General features: G+C 35.1%; 1 protein-coding gene across 1 annotated transcript; it reads left to right on the top strand.

Annotated features, from left to right (window-relative positions):
• The first annotated feature begins 683 nt into the window (after positions 1-683).
• Positions 684-1151, top strand: LOC132301534 (uncharacterized). The gene has a single exon (XM_059798775.1). It carries the CDS (start codon positions 684-686, stop codon positions 1149-1151), a length of 468 nt encoding a protein of 155 aa, XP_059654758.1.
• The last annotated feature ends 17447 nt before the right edge of the window (positions 1152-18598 follow it).

Here is an 18598-nt window from a genome sequence, read left to right as displayed (position 1 = left end):
TAAGGATGTGAGTTAATAGTGCATTAAAGATGTTGACTAATGCAAAGTTTGGCTATAAATACGGATTGTTCATTGTTATATTGATGTACTTGGATTTAAGAGAAAGTAATAAGATTTCTCTCCCCTCAATCTATGCATTCTTCTCTCTATATTGAAGATATAATTTTATGTTCTATATTTTCTTTTAAATTCACAACACGTTATCAGCACGAGTCTCTAACCAACTGAGACTTGAAAGAGAAGCTCTCACTCTCACTCTCTCTCTATCTCAACTCATATATCTTACTTGTGATATTAGTTTTGATAAATTGCTGGGTTTGTTTGTTTTACCGAAACAAATTTACTTCTCACTCCAAAGGGTAAGCATTTCTTATATTAATATCATTCAATTTTTAAGTGAGACATGTGTATATTTATAAGGGTAGCTTCTACTACCTTTATTGTTTATTGTTTAACAATTTATCTAGTACGGCTGGTTTATGGGTTAACCACCCTTATTATATTTATTACTTATATCTGGTACTACTGATTTATGTTTTAACTGCCCTTATTCTATTTATTCTATATATGGTTTTACCACTTTTGGTATCTTCACATAAATTATGGTATTAATATTATTTATATTTATGATGATATTCTAAATTATGTTTTTATATTATTGTTATATCTAGTTATTCTTTAAAATGTCGAACTTGACAAAGCTGGAATTTGTGGCTCTGGACATTTCGGGGAAAAATTATTTATCTTGGATCCTAGATGCACAGATCCATCTAGATGCTATGGGGCTTGGTAATACCATTGAAAAAGATAATGATGCATCTTTACAAGATAAGGCGAAGGTTATGATTTTCCTTCGTTGTCATATTAGTGAAGAGCTGAAAAATGAATATCTCACTGAAAATGATTCACTGAGTTTGTGGAAAAACTTAAAAGAAAGATATGATCATCAAAAAACAGTTATTTTCCCAAAAGCTCGGACTGATTGGCAGGAACTGCAGCTGCAAGATTTTAAAACTGTGGTTGAATATAATTCTGCCTTATTTAAAATCAGCTCTACACTAAAATTATGTGGTGATACTGTTACTGATGAACTTTTGCTGGAAAAAACATACACCACATTTCACGCCTCGAATGTACTCGTGCAACAATAATATCGAGAGCGTAGAGTTGAAAAATATTCAGAACTGATATCATGTTTACTTGTGGCTGAGCAAAATAATAAGTTTTTGTTAAGAAACCACCAGTCCCGTCCAACTAGATCGAAACCAATCCCTAAAACATATGTTGCCTCATTTCGTGGAAGTGGACGTGGACGTGATAATAGACATGGTTGTGGTGGTAGAAATGGCTATAATAATGAATACGGTTGTGGTGGTAGAAATGGCTATAATAATGAATACGGCCGTGGTGGTAGATATAGCTATAATAATGAATATGGCCGTGATAAGAATAACTACCACATAAATGAATAAGGTAGTAGTAAAAATCTCTCTTATTACCGTGAAGGATATAAGTCCTCAAATGTTCGCAATCAGAGCTTCACACCATATCCCCAAAGAAGGGATTATAATGAAATGAAACAAGTAAAAGGGAAGGGTTTGTTTTATCCCCCCAAGACACATGAAAATGCTTGTTATCGGTGTGGAATGACAGGGCACTGACAAAGTATTTATCGTACGCCTAAACATCTTGCTGATCTTTACCAAACTTCCATAAAAGAAATAGGAAAGCAAAAGGAAATGAATTTCATCAATTATGATATGCCAGTTGATATGACAAATTTAGATGTCTTAGATTTCTTTGGGGACCATGATGGCAAACTTGATTGCTCGATTGGTGATGAAAATGTCCACACCAAGTAATCATACTTTATTCATTCTCTTGTATGGGTTTAATTGCTCTCTTGTATTCATCATATGATTATCTTTCTAGTATGAAAATTTTTATTACTATTATATTAAAGTTTTTATTTATTTTCTAATAACTAATTTTGCATGAATAGGCATGGAGCTGAATAATTCATTGACTAAGTCTAAACTAAAGTGTAAAGATATATGTCTAGTTGACAGTGGAACGACACACACAATTCTTCGAGACAAAAAATATTTTTCTCAATTGATATTGGCAAATGCTAGTGTTAGTACTATATCTAGTCCCACAACTTTGATTAAAGACTTTGGCAAAGCCCACATTATGTTATCATGTGGAATAGAAATACACATTGATAATGCATTATATTCGACTAAATCTTGGAAAAATCTATTAAATTTGAAAGACTTACGTCGAAATGGTTATCATATTGAGACCACAAATGAAAAAAATGTGGAATATCTCTGCATTACTTCTATCACCTCTTGCAAGAAGGATATACAATAAAAACTTCTTGTTTTGTCCTCTGGGTTATATTATACAACCATAAGTACAATTGAGTCATATGCAGTAATGCATCAAAAGTCTTACGACCTAACACTTTTTATGCTCTGGCACGATAGACTTGGTCATCCTGGATCCACAATGATGCATCGCATTATTAAGAATTTATATAGCCACCCATTAAAGAATCAAAAGATTCTTTTATCAAATGATTATCCATGCACTGCTTGCTTACAAGGCAAACTGATCGTTCGACCATTTCCTTCAAAAATCATTATTGAATCTTCACCATTTTTACAGCGAATTCAAGGAGATATATATGGACTAATTCATCCACCAAGTGGACCATTTCGCTATTTTATGGTCTTAATTGATGCCTACATATGATAGTCACATGTTTATTTGCTTTCTTTGTGTAATGTTGCATTTGCTAAACTTCTAGCTCAAATCATTAAATTACAGACACATTTTCCTGAATACCTAATTAAGATAATTTGACTTGATAATGCAGCTGAATTTTCTTCCAAAGCTTTTGATGAATATTGCATATCAGTAGGAATTGATGTTGAACATCCTGTTACACACATTCATACTCAAAATGGTTTGGCATACTCTTTTAATAAACGACTTCAGTTAATAGGTCGCCATTTACTTATGCGATCACAATTATCTGTTTCTATCTAGGGGCATGCTATGTTACATGCTGCATCATTAGATCGAATACGACCTACTGCTTACCATAAATTCTCCCCCTTACAACTTGTTATTGGTCAACAACCAAATATCTCTCACATACGAGTTTTTGGTTATACTGTTTATGTTCCAATTGCACCACCACAACGCACTAAAATGGGTTTTCAACATCGACTTAGAATTTATGTTGTGTTTAATTCTCCATCTATTATTAGGTATCTTGAACCTATGACAGGTGATGTGTTTAAGGCACGGTTTGCTAATTGTCATTTTAATGAGATTGTTTTCCCATCATTAGGGGGAGAAAAGAAAAATTATGAAAGGCATAGTAAGATCAATTGGAATGCCTCAACATTATCTCATTTTGATCCTTGTACAAATCAATGTGAACAAGAAGTTCAAATGATCATTCATTTGCAAAATGTTGCAAACCAATTACCTGATGCATTTACTAACACAAAGAAAGTGATGAAATCATATATACCAGCTGCAAATATACCAGAAAAAATTATTGTCCCTGAAGGACCATCTGTTAGTAGTGCAGCAAATGCATCTAAACCATGCCGAAGCATGGTAGACCAGTCAGTGCAAAAGATATTGCTCCTCGTAAAAGGAAATTCAATATGCACATTGGCGCTCCTGAAGAGGCCACAAAGAGAGTAACAAAAATTATTGACAAGAAAGCGGCTTTTGATAAAGTCCAGGTACCAAAAAATGATGAAATAATAAGTCTTGATGTGGCAAAGGCAACCAATGATGATGTGGCCATTGATAAGGCACATGCCCTTGATGAGGGCAATGGTACCTGAAAGTGATGAGATCTCAATAAATTATGGAATAAGATGGAATAGAGATGAAATTATTGTCGATAACATATTCTCGTATACTGTTGCTTTAGATATTAAGAAGGATTCGGAACCTCAAAATGTTGATGAATGTCGTCGAAGAAATAATTGGCCAAAATAGAAAGAAGCAATACTGGCAGAGCTAAATTCATTAGCTAAACGTGAAGTATTTGGACCTGTAGTCCAAACACCTGAAGGTGTAGAGCCTGTTGGGTACAAATGGGAATTTATACGAAAACGTAACGAGAAAAATAAAATTATGAGATATAAAGCCCAACTAGTAGCTCAAGGTTTCACACAGAGACCTGGTATTGATTATAATGAAACATACTCTCCTGTGATGGATGCAACTACATTTCGATTCATAATACATTTGGCAATCATAGAATGATTGCTAATGGACATGGTAACGGCATATTTATATGAATCACTGGAAAGTGATATTTATATGAAAATCCCAGAAGGATTTCAAATGCCTGAAATAAAACCATGTAATATATACTCGATGAAATTACAACGATCCTTATATGGATTGAAAAAATCTGGGCACATGTGGTACAATCGTCTTAGCGAGTACTTGATAAAAGAAGGGTATATGAATAATCATATTTGTCCATGCATTTTTATTAACAACTTAGGATATGGTTTTGCTATTATTGCAGTATATGTTGATGATCTGAATATTATGGGAACTTTGGATGAAATCGAAAAGACAACCACTTATTTAAAGAAAGAATTTGAGATGAAAGATCTCGAAAAAACAAAATTTTGTCTTGGTTTGCAAATTGAACATTTATCAAGTGGAATCCTCGTCCACCAGTCAACATATACAGAAAAGATTTTGAAGTGATTCTATATGGATAAAGCGCACCCACTGAGCTCCCCAATGGTTATCCGATCACTTGATATCAAAAGAGATCCTTTTCATCTTCAAGAGGATGATGAAGCACTCCTTAGTCCTGAAGTGCCATGTCTCAGTGCAATTGGTGCTCTTATGTATCTTGCAAATTGTACACGGCTGGACATAGCATTTTCAGTCAATTTATTAACAAGATACAATTCTGCACCAACCCGCAAACATTATAATGGAATCAAGCATATATTATGATATCTTCGTAGTACAATTGATATGGGATTGTTTTATTCAAAAGAATCAAAATCCCAGTTAATTGGATTTGCAGATGCTGGTTGTCTCTCTGATCCACACACAGCTCATTCACAAATAGGATATGTGTTTACCTGTGGAGCACTGCTATATCATGGCGATCTATAAAACAGACAATGATTGCAACTTCTTCAAATCATTCAGAGATATTCGCAATTCATGAGGCAAGTAAAGAATGTGATGAGCATTGAAAAGTGCGCATTTAAACCCTTTAAGCTTAGGTATTCTAGGACATTTATCTATCTTACTAGACCGTTTTGTATTGATTCCATGTTATTTCCATTTTCAGGCACTTATCCCTAAAATAAGCTAACTCAGCCAAATAAGAGCAAAAAGGAAGCAATTCTGGGATGAATTAAAGAAAAGAGCAAAAGAGAAGAAAGAAAGCAAAAGATGGAATTTCAGCATCTTCGATCGATCTCAAAAGAAGGTTCGATCGATCCAGCATGATCGATCTCAGCACTTCCAAGATAGATCCAAGCCATGATGCTCATATCCGAAGATCCCAAAGTTCGATCGATCCAACTCCATTCTCTGATCGATCGAACATTCTTGTCCTTATCCAAATGATTGATTTTATCCAGCTATACCACCCTACTAACCACTTTTGTCCTTTTCCTAAAAATATCTCCAAAATATCTCAGATTTGTTTTTATCCAAAAAGGCACCACAAGTTGGATCGATCTAGCCTTAGTTCGATAGATCTCAGCCATGTTCGATCGATCCAATGTCAAGGTTCGATCGATCGAACTTCCTCCAGTGCGAAAAAGTTAAATTTCCAGCTCACAAAAAGTTGTGCTTTATCCAATCATTGGGGAATATTTGTTGTACGACCTCAGCTCATTTTGGGTGACATTTAACCTACCTATATAAGGGTAAGGATTATTTTTTACATATATCATATCATACCTTGTAACATTCAATTTTAGAGAGAATTCTTAGTGAGGAAGCAAAAGAAGAGAGGAGGCTAGAGACACAAGCTTAGAGTCTTCATCAACCAAGGAGCAAATTTCTTCCAAGGAGCTTGCCCTTGAGGGTTAGAGGAACATATCTATGAGTGGCTAGACATCCTCTTGGGGTTAGAGTTAGCCCTAAGCATACTTTCTACATCTTGATTTTGTATATTATTAAGGGATTAGTGTAGTAATTCATGTTTTAACATTTATATATATATATATATATCTTGTTTATTCAATGATTTATATGGTTTAATGCTTCCAATTGATCATTTCATTCTATTCATATGTCTATGCATGCTAGAATAGATGTTCATGTGCTAGTCTCTAGATTTTGTGTTATTGATGCATGTCTATGTGAGTTGATGTTATGGATCTAGAGATTGTCAAAACATAGTGCTTAATGGAATGCTCTTGTTATTTATTTGATGGTTCATACTTATTTCTTGATGGATTGAGCCTCTCCCTTAGCTTAATTTCATGTCATTAGCTTAATTGTAGAGTAGTTGTAGTGTAGTTGTTAAATGGGAGGACAACCCATGCTTGTTGTTTGATATTCCATACTTTTGAATACAAGTAGCATATGTTTCTATCCGTGTGGTGTATTTGGATTGTGAGCTTAATGAAAGGATTAATGGCTTAGTTTGATATATTGTGTTTTTCATTATGTTGTTTAGACAATATATACTTAATTGGTCATCCTTACTAATTGAATCAACCAAACACACACATACACACCAATATTGCAACACATGTTTCCCTCATTAATCATTTGTTAAGTGTGTAGAAAAGCTATACTTAGTGGTGATCTCTAAACCCCAAGATCTCTCTCTCTCTCTCTTACTTACTCTTTATTGCATTATATTGTTTTTACTTAATTTAATTTGCTTTCTAAGTTTAATCCAACCAACCAACTCTTGTTTGATCATTCAACCTTCTAACCTTAATTATGATTCAACAACCTAATACGACCCTCCAATCCTTTGGGACGATCCCTACTCGCCCTAACTATATTTTTAGTGAAGGTGGTAGTGGCTTCTATAAATGTAAAACTTGGCCCGCACCTTAATGCACATTCCCAAGCTTATATGGTGGTAGGACGACGACACAATCACCATTCCCCCAACCCCCACCAAGTTTTTGGTGCCGTTGCCGGGGATTAGGCAACGTCATATTTGTGGAATCAATTAGGTATTAGTACTCCTTTGATCGTGTCTTTACTTTGTTTTTATTTTTCTTTTGGTTACTTATTATGTTTGTTCTTGTTTGATTAGGTGCATTGAGCTAGGAAGCAAGCAAATGAGCATTCAAGCAAAGGAGCAAAGCAAAGCAAAGGAAAAAGCTAAAAATTATATAAAAAAAAATTACTAAGCTAAAAACTAAAATTTGGAGTTGAAGTGCTAAAGGACCTTTGTGAGCTTTCCTTTACTCAATCCCTTAGTTAAATCGTCGACCCGCGTGGAGGCTTATCTTTAAATTCTTAGATAAATCGTGAGCCCGCGTGGAGGCATTTTTATTATTCTTTGCATTGTTGTTAAAGCATTTCGCTATCATGAATCAAGGAAGAGAATATACAACTAGCTTTTAAAACCCCACTTACTCACTCATCATCTCTTTTGAGGCTACATCTATATACTTGAAATTACATACAGTCTCTCATTTCTACATAATCACTTACTTTTAAACCGCTTACACTTTCCATTCTTTCGAATCTCTCACACCCATCTCTATCTCTAGAGTTTTCAAACCCATTTTCTTGTTGGATAAGAATTCTCAAACTTGCCTACAAGAAGTTACAGTCTTCAACTCTACAATAGTAGCCTAATACACCCAAACTTTATTTCTAAATCTTCAGCGTCTTTTCGCAAGTCTTATGGCTTCCAAAATAGATTAGGAACCCAATTAAATTGGTTTCAAATAACTTGAACTGGTTCCATCTTCATTCATTCCAATTGAACTGGTGCCAAATAACTGGAACTTGTTCACTTCTGCTAGAACATTACTCACATACCAAATTTGAGTCACAAAACCTAACATCACTAAGGTTGATGTAACTAATAATTTGTCTCTCCTGTGTCATGATAGAGCTTCCTATATTTGGTCCTGATTAGTTGTATGAGAGAGGTCCAACACCTCGAGTCAAGTCTAATTGAAATGCAAATATAGACATATTAAAAAGGACAATACTTATTTACTCACCGGTGAGTACGTCATTTTTTCATTAATATGGTCCAATCACAAATGCACATATAGTCGGTGATTACAAAATCAGACAGTGATAAATAAAGAAATCAGGATGACTCAATTTATTCCAAAAGAAAGTTATAGTCCTTATTTATTAATTTTTTGATTTTATAGTTATAAATTATATGTGTATTTGTGATTGGAACATATTATGTAAATAGGAATAACTTATTTATTTATGAATAGGTAGTATGGGATTATTATTTGTGGAGAAAGTTTGATTGATTTGTTGTGAAGGCGAAGTGTTTATTCATTCATTGTGCTTGTTTGTTTTGCATTATGCATGCATGGTCGTAGATCATTCAGACCAACTCTTGTCTCTCTTAATTTTCATCTTGAATCCGTAGTTCGCAATCCTAGGGGAAGAGGAAGTTCTAGTTCTACTCAATCCATTATATTAATGGACGTGCATAATGAAGAGCATGTAGAGGACCTTGGTCACATAGACCAACATGGTATCCTTCATCCAAATGTGCATTATGAGAACATGCAAGCCATTTATTCACCAACCACAACAACAAGGCCAAGTTCCAATTGGAATACCAAGGCCAATATATGCTCTACAACCTCCCATCATTCAAGGAAATCAAAATCAAGGTTGTGATACCCCCGGATTTCCGGATGCGGGTTGGCCAGGCCCACGCCCGATTACTCGAGGATATCAAAACAATTAGCAATTTAATGAACACAGAATACAATATAGAAAACAAGAATGAATAAAATTTTGCTGAAAAGAACCTAGAATGATAATCCAATAATTGAAAACCTCAGAATAAATAATTTCATTGATAATTAAAACTATTTTGATACAACTGATCCAGCACGAATGGAAATCGTTCTCCAATTTATACAACTCGGGAATCCATCTAGTGGACCCCTAAAATATCCAATGGTACTCAAAAGACTGGAACAAAACCCAAGTCTTAACATGAAATAAAATCCTACGCCATCAGTAGAGTGAATAACTGTATCTGCTCAGCACGATCAAGCTCTACAGACCAGAACTGACGAACACCTGAAAAAAATAATAAAAGGGTGGGTCAGGCCCACGAGCAAGTTCTAATCTAACTGCAATCCATACAGTGACCCGATACGCAGATACACCATAGATACCTCACAATATCTATCTAGTCTATACATATATATATCCACACTATGGGACCTTCACTGAACTACAGTAGGGATCTCAACCTGAATAGAAGGCAACATGCGAATACGCACCCAAAGGTGGGCATGAGTACCTAGACCTAACAGGGTACACCCAACCTACTATAACCAGATACACATCCACTGCATATACGCACCCTAACCAACAAGTTTGAGACTCAAGCTCAACTCGTGGTACCATAAACATATATATCTAAACTCCGTTCCTAACCATTCACAAGAAACCCAATAAGTCATTCGGCGTATTCAACCGTACCGACTTATATATATATAAGGAGGATTTATTTAACAACCCGTTCCCTTATTCCAAAATAGGTAGGACTGAGTATTTTAAATCAGTCTGTCCCTAGTATGCCACCGTCCCATACCGGTGCATACAATCCACAAAGTCCATATAATTGATAGAACCAGTCATACTGTTCACCAATTAAAATCCATAAGGTAGGAATTGGCATTTTGAGCTAAACCATACCTAGTATGCCACCGTCCCATACTGGTGCATACCATCCTCCATATCCATGTAAATTACAACATTCAAATGATAAGCAAGTAATTTACAATGCAAAACCAAACCCAGATAATTGACAGAATTTTAATGTGAGAATTCAGCAGTTAAAATCCAATACATAATTCCAAATAATTGGTCAAATTTAATATAAGAATTCAGCAATTATAATCCAATATATGATTCCAAATAATTGACCGAATTAAGTATAAGAATTCAGCAATTATGTTCCAATACATAATTCCAGGTAAATTACAAGGCATAAATAATAAGCACGTAACTTATAGTCCAAAACCAACCATCCATATCATTGCAGAATAGTATTTAGTATTCCAATAACTTAAATCCAAAACCATGTAAATTACAGGCTATAAATAATAGTACAATAATTTAAAATCCAAAACCAATATCCAAATAATTACAGAAGATTTTTAAGTGTTTCAGCAATTTAAATCCAAACAATTAACCATATAGTTGCAGGAGATGATTTAATAAATCAACAACTAACATCCAGAGCCTGCATAGATCACATCTAACACATGAATGACCCTATAATATATTTAAAACCATTTTATAAATATATTAAATCCCACTGGAATGCCTAAAAATAAGCTTAAGTATTTAAAACTTCTTCTATCCACTAACCGTATACAATGTACATAAGTGTTATACAGTTTGATCCGTTAATTTAGAATTAACCTTAAATCAATTTAGGGTCTTAATAACACCCAAAAATTAACTATTTAATCCCTCCGTGAAGTCTCATTAAATTTCTAAAATTTAATCAAGCCATTTAGTTCCTTTCTCTGTTAGTAGCATACACCGTTGTATATTTTACACTGCTTCATCCTTTGTCTTAGAGACTTAAACCATACAACAATAAGTTTAATAACACTTAGAATTAACTACTTAGATCCTCTGTTAAGTCCCTACAGTTCATTAGAATCACTCAGAAGCTCAAACAGTGCTCAAAACACCAAACAGAGCCCTAGAAAACACTTTCTGGACGTAAAACAAATTGGAGCCGGCTCTTGGAATGGAAGAGCCGGCTCTTCCCCTATTGGAGCCGGCTCCAATTCCCTAGGAGCCGGCTCTTGCTGAAGGGAAGCCAGCTCTTGACTTTCTAGAGCCGGCTCTCTCCCTCTTGAGAGCCTCCAGTTCATCTCTGCTCCGTTTCCGTCAATCTGCTCCTTCTCCGATTAATTCCTACCCCTCTGTTGGTTTCTTAAACTGATCTAACGGATCTAACACCCTCCTGATAGCATCCCCAAGGTTTGATTATAGCAATTTAAATCAATTAACAGAAGTAAACTTGTGCAAAAACTGAAACCTCATGCATGGATTACAACGAAGCAAAATGCAACAGAGATCTAAAATAGAAATAGCAACCTTCCTATGAGATTTACATAACTCCCGTAGTCTTTCCATACTTAGTTTACAGTAGTTGCAATAAAAACAGAGACAAAAACTACGACAAAAACCCTCATGCTTAAAGGACATAAAACTGAACCAACTTGCATGCACTGTAACAGATATTGCAGAAATCATCACAGAAATAATTCAAAGCATACATATGATTAATTTAATGTATAACATACATGAATGATTTAGTTGTTAATTTCCTTAAAACCCTAGAGCATATCTAGGTGCACAGAACACGGCTCAAAGGGAAAAAGGAAGATAGAACTTGCCTGAATAGGTTTGCAAACAAACCTTTGTTGCCGTTGGTCTCAGTTTTTTTCAACATCCACTGAAACTTGTCTAACCTCCTAGAACCTCTGCTCCTTCCTTCTCCTTGGTTAAACCTTGGAACCCCAGTCGAAATTCTCACAAGCAACTCTGTTCTCACCAAAACTCCCTCTGTAACTCTCTCTATTTGGCAGACTTTTCCGTGTAAAAGCTACGACAATATGTAACCCTAGGTTTAACATATACTGAGATATTTATAATTGCAAGATTAAAACCCTAATCCACAGAGCCCTAACTTCGTCGGCCCACAAAGTAACCCAGTTTAGTTACATATCAAATACTTATGAGACGGCTCCAAAAACCCTAACTAAAACGTATCTAAAACCCCAGTTAATGGGAATTACATAATTACCCTATTCAAAAATTAAATACTTAATAAATAATTAATTTAATAAAACCCATTAATTAAATCAAATAAGCAAGCAACGAATCACTTAAAACACATAAAATAAATAAAACAATTAATTAAAATAAACAAACAAATAAAGAATTACACCCTTAATTAAAATAAACAAACAAGTAAAAAAAAAATAACATAATGAATTAAAATAAACAAACAAGTGGACACATAAGCATATAGATACAAAATCAATTTAAAATGCACAAAAATAAAATTTAAATTCCATTTTTATCCCTTTTGAAATTAGGGGTATTACATTCTTCCCCCCTAACAAATGGAATTCCGCCCTCGGAATTCACGAAATATTGAATTATATTTTAAAATTCATTTCCGTTCCGTTGTGGACTTTGCCTCTGTGTATAGGCTCCACCACATTCCAAAAATAAAATATATATATATATATATATATATATATATGTCCGATATAAAGGACACACAAAAACTATCCAACACGTAATGATAGGTTAACTATCCCATCCCAAGTAGCATCCCATACTGATGTAGATCCAGGTCTAATAGATTGGCTAGAAATTTGCATTTCTACCTAATCCTATGACCATACCTTCCTAAATCCTAGCGTACATAGCGCTATTACCCATGTCATTAAAATAATAGTTGATTGATCACATACTTGTGTCCCTAACCAATCCATACTCCCAATCCGAACTAATTAACAAAAATAAAACATGTAATAACAAAACCAAAACACATAACAATCAAAGATGAAACACGTAGATACACACAACACATAAAACAACCAAAATATAATCCTTTTTTTAAGATATCCTCCATTCCAAAGAAGAAAACCTCCTTTGAACTCAAGTTCGCAAAAGTCTGTTCCATAGTTTCGTTGGTAATTATCCAACCCTGAAACTGATCCATTAACCGTAGCTTAACTGCACAACGTTTGCTTAAGAAAATATCAAATGGCTTAACCCTCATCCACCTAATACGCAAACCGTCTATCGTGGCTTTATTAAAGCAACTTAGCACGTTACATCCTAATTCCCGTACGCTCCAGAATGTGATATAAAATCACATCTTTGTTCTGACAAGAACTCCATCCGATTCCCAAACTCCTAAAGAGTACTTTTCAATTAACTCCTTAAGACATGATACGAAAATTCATCCATATGTAGATTGGTTCACACCAACTCTACCAGTATCATTCACTATACTACTAGTGAATGAAAACACATTTGTGCGATTCGTCATCCTCAAATTTCAATATCCCTTTTCTTGGATACGCCGAAATCTTCTTCCTCAGGATCCTCTTCAGAATCCCACTCTTCGCTTCTCTCCTCTTTGAACACAACTGAAATTGTGTTGGTCCCGATAAACGGTGACCTACCACCTACACCTTAATCCTTCCATGGCGTATACTTTCTAAGCAATGCTAATCTTAGAACTAAACCTTCGGTCCTAAGTTCTGTTTCTTGCAAAGAACTCGACAACATACTCCTTTACTCCGTTAGGTCCGTATTGCTTTCGTCCTGGACCCCATCCTCCTCCTAGTGCCAACCATTCCATAACTATGGAATATAATTGACATCCGTTCCTCCTAACGATCCGTAACAAGAGTACAACGAATCCTAACATGGCTCTAAGTTTTAAGAGACGCAACGCGGAAGTCTTATAACGAAAACACTCCTAAGGACACTAGAACCTGGAGTGCTCTGATACCAACTGTGATACCCCCGGATTTCCGGATGCGGGTTGGCCAGGCCCACGCCCGATTACCCGAGGATATCAAAACAATTAGCAATTTAATGAACACAGAATACAATATAGAAAACAAGAATGAATAAAATTTTGCTTAAAAGAACCTAGAATGATAATCCAATAATTGAAAACCTCAGAATAAATAATTTCATTGATAATTAAAACTATTTTGATACAACTGATCCACCACGAATGGAAATCGTTCTCCAATTTATACAACTCGGGAATCCATCTAGTGGACCCCTAAAATATCCAATGGTACTCAAAAGACTAGAACAAAACCCAAGTCTTAACATGAAATAAAATCCTACGCCATCAGTAGAGTGAATAACTGTATCTGCTCAGCACGATCAAGCTCTACAGCTCAGAATTGACGAACACCTAAAAAAAATAATAAACGGGTGGGTCAGGCCCACGAGCAAGTTCTAATCTAACTGCAATCCATACAGTGACCCGATACGCAGATACACCATAGATACCTCACAACATCTATCTAGTCTATACATATATATATCCACACTATGGGACCTTCACTGAACTACAGTAGGGATCTCAACCTGAATAGAAGGCAACATGCGAATACGCACCCAAAGGTGGGCATGAGTACCTAGACCTAACAGGGTACACCCAACCTACTATAACCAGATACACATTCACTGCATATACGCACCCTAACCAACAAGTTTGAGACTCAAGCTCAACTCGTGGTACCATAAACATATATATCTAAACTCCGTTCCTAACCATTCACAAGAAACCCAATAAGTCATTCGGCGTATTCAACCGTACCGACTTATATATATATAAGGAGGATTTATTTAACAACCCGTTCCCTTATTCCAAAATAGGTAGGACTGAGTATTTTAAATCAGTCTGTCCCTAGTATGCCACCGTCCCATACCGGTGCATACAATCCACAAAGTCCATATAATTGATAGAACCAGTCATACTGTTCACCAATTAAAATCCATAAGGTAGGAATTGGCATTTTGAGCTAAACCATACCTAGTATGCCACCGTCCCATACCGGTGCATACCATCCTCCATATCCATGTAAATTACAACATTCAAATGATAAGCAAGTAATTTACAATGCAAAACCAAACCCAGATAATTGACAGAATTTTAATGTGAGAATTCAGCAGTTAAAATCCAATACATAATTCCAAATAATTGGTCAAATTTAATATAAGAATTCAGCAATTATAATCCAATATATGATTCCAAATAATTGACCGAATTAAGTATAAGAATTCAGCAATTATGTTCCAATACATAATTCCAGGTAAATTACAAGGCATAAATAATAAGCACGTAACTTATAGTCCAAAACCAACCATCCATATCATTGCAGAATAGTATTTAGTATTCCAATAACTTAAATCCAAAACCATGTAAATTACAGGCTATAAATAATAGTACAATAATTTAAAATCCAAAACCAATATCCAAATAATTACAGAAGATTTTTAAGTGTTTCAGCAATTTAAATCCAAACAATTAACCATATAGTTGCGGGAGATGATTTAATAAATCAACAACTAACATCCAGAGCCTGCATAGATCACATCTAACACATGAATGACCCTATAATATATTTAAAACCATTTTATAAATATATTAAATCCCACTGGAATGCCTAAAAATAAGCTTAAGTATTTAAAACTTCTTCTATCCACTAACCGTATACAATGTACATAAGTGTTATACAGTTTGATCCGTTAATTTAGAATTAACCTTAAATCAATTTAGGGTCTTAATAACACCCAAAAATTAACTATTTAATCCCTCCGTGAAGTCTCATTAAATTTCTAAAATTTAATCAAGCCATTTAGTTCCTTTCTCTGTTAGTAGCATACACCGTTGTATATTTTACACTGCTTCATCCTTTGTCTTAGAGACTTAAACCATACAACAATAAGTTTAATAACACTTAGAATTAACTACTTAGATCCTCTGTTAAGTCCCTACAGTTCATTAGAATCACTCAGAAGCTCAAACAGTGCTCAAAACACCAAACAGAGCCCTAGAAAACACTTTCTGGACGTAAAACAAATTGGAGCCGGCTCTTGGAATGGAAGAGCCGGCTCTTCCCCTATTGGAGCCGGCTCCAATTCCCTAGGAGTCGGCTCTTGCTGAAGGGGAGCCGGCTCTTGACTTTCTAGAGCCGGCTCTCTCCCTCTTGAGAGCCTCCAGTTCATCTCTGCTCCGTTTCCGTCAATCTGCTCCTTCTCCGATTAATTCCTACCCCTCTGTTGGTTTCTTAAACTGATCTAAAGGATCTAACACCCTCCTGATAGCATCCCCAAGGTTTGATTATAGCAATTTAAATCAATTAACAGAAGTAAACTTGTGCAAAAACTGAAACCTCATGCATGGATTACAACGAAGCAAAATGCAACAGAGATCTAAAATAGAAATAGCAACCTTCCTATGAGATTTACATAACTCCCGTAGTCTTTCCATACTTAGTTTACAGTAGTTGCAATAAAAACAGAGACAAAAACTACGACAAAAACCCTCATGCTTAAAGGACATAAAACTGAACCAACTTGCATGCACTGTAACAGATATTGCAGAAATCATCACAGAATTAATTCAAAGCATACATATGATTAATTTGATGTATAACATACATGAATGATTTAGTTGTTAATTTCCTTAAAACCCTAGAGCATATCTAGGTGCACAGAATACGGCTCAAAGGGAAAAAGGAAGATAGAACTTGCCTGAATAGGTTTGCAAACAAACCCTTGTTGCCGTTGGTCTCAGTTTTTTTCAACATCCACTGAAACTTGTCTAACCTCCTAGAACCTCTGCTCCTTCCTTCTCCTTGGTTAAACCTTGGAACCCCAGTCGAAATTCTCACAAACAACTCTGTTCTCACCAAAACTCCCTCTGTAACTCTCTCTATTTGGCAGACTTTTCCGTGTAAAAGCTACGACAATATGTAACCCTAGGTTTAACATATACTGAGGTATTTATAATTGCAAGATTAAAACCCTAATCCACAGAGCCCTAACTTCGTCGGCCCACAAAGTAATCCAGTTTAGTTACATATCAGATACTTATGAGACGGCTCCAAAAACCCTAACTGAAATGTATCTAAAACCCCAGTTAATGGGAATTACATAATTACCCTATTCAAAAATTAAATACTTAATAAATAATTAATTTAATAAAACCCATTAATTAAATCAAATAAGCAAGCAACGAATCACTTAAAACACATAAAATAAATAAAACAATTAATTAAAATAAATAAACAAATAAAGAATTACACCCTTAATTAAAATAAACAAACAATTAAAAAAAAAATAACATAATGAATTAAAATAAACAAACAAGTGGACACATAAGCATATAGATACAAAATCAATTTAAAATGCACAAAAATAAAATTTAAATTCCATTTTTATCCCTTTTGAAATTAGGGGTATTACAAAGGTGCCCATGTTGCACCTTAAATTGCTAATCAGCCCCTTGCTTTAAGAGATCACTATGTGCCTAATGAATATAATGCCCCCATATGCATTCAATTGCCTCCATTTAGAGTACATCATTATAAGATCAAGCCACAAATCATTCAAATGCTTCCTAACTATCATGGACTTCTAAGTGAAGAACCCTACAAGCATTTGGATGAGTTTCTAGAAGTTTGTTCTACCATTAGATATACGGACATGCCGGAAGAAGTCTTAAGGCTCAAACTTTTTCCATTCACCCTAAAGGACAAGGCAAAGTATTGGTTTAACAACCTTAGGCCTTTTCAATCACTTCTTGGGCAGAAATGTAACAAGAATTTTTGAAGAAGTACTATCCGGTTTTTAAGACCAATACCATGAGAACTTCCATTAGAGAGTTTACATATGGGGATGGGGAAACGCTTTAATAAATTGCTTAGGAAGTGTCCACATCATGACATGCCCAAATGACAATTAGTTTAATATTTTTTTGAGAGCTTATCGGACAATTGTAAGGGCATGGTTGATGCTTCCATGGGTGGCTCATACATTGATAGGCATGAGAATGACATGTGGCGTCTTTATGAGAGCATGAGTGAAAATTCTTTGCATAGACCATTATCATCAAAGAATGGTAGAAATTCCCAAGTTAAGAAGAGTGTTAGCTTCCATCAAGTCGACTACTCTAATGAAATAGTTGCCGAAATGAAGTCTTTATCTCAAAGGTTTAATCAATTCTTGATCAACCAAAACTCGGTGAACCAAGTATGTTCCTTCCCCAACCATTCTCATCGTGCATCAAATGAATCTTGTATGACTTGTTCTAGTGTTCTTCATTCTACTTCCCATTGTCCTCATGGACAAGTGCAAAATGAACCTCATGAATAAGTCAATGCAACATTTGTGAATCAAGGGAACAATCCTTATGGAAATCATTACAATGCTAGTTGGAGAAATCATCCGAACTTCTCTTGGAAAAACCAAGGGGATGGCTCAAACCCTTCCCAAGGTGGTTTTCAAGAAAAGTACATTCCACCTCCACTTCAAAGCCAAGAATCCTAAGGTTATAGACCTTATCAATCACAAGGGAATCAATTATCAAATTCTCATTTTCCCAACCAATCATATTCACAAGGTAATGCTAGAAGTCCCGCATTTGAAGAGAAAGTTTTGAATGCTTTGGGTACTTTTGAGGCAAATACACAATTGTTACATTCTCACTCTCAATCCATTGCAAAGTTAGAAACCCAAGTAGGACAAATAGCTAGCATATTAAATGCAAGAAAGAAAGGAAAGATGCCTATGAATGCCCCAC

Source organism: Cornus florida, unplaced genomic scaffold (assembly GCF_030987335.1).
Source record: "Cornus florida cultivar Cherokee Brave unplaced genomic scaffold, ASM3098733v1 CherokeeBrave_3.0.0_Hap2_Chr03, whole genome shotgun sequence".
NCBI classification, from domain to species: domain Eukaryota; kingdom Viridiplantae; phylum Streptophyta; class Magnoliopsida; order Cornales; family Cornaceae; genus Cornus; species Cornus florida.
This window is presented reverse-complemented; position numbering and strand designations above follow the sequence as displayed.

Excerpts from the sequence above, each read along its gene's own strand:
- LOC132301534 (XM_059798775.1), top strand. The coding sequence starts at position 684 with ATGTCGAACTTGACAAAGCTGGAATTTGTGGCTCTGGACATTTCGGGG.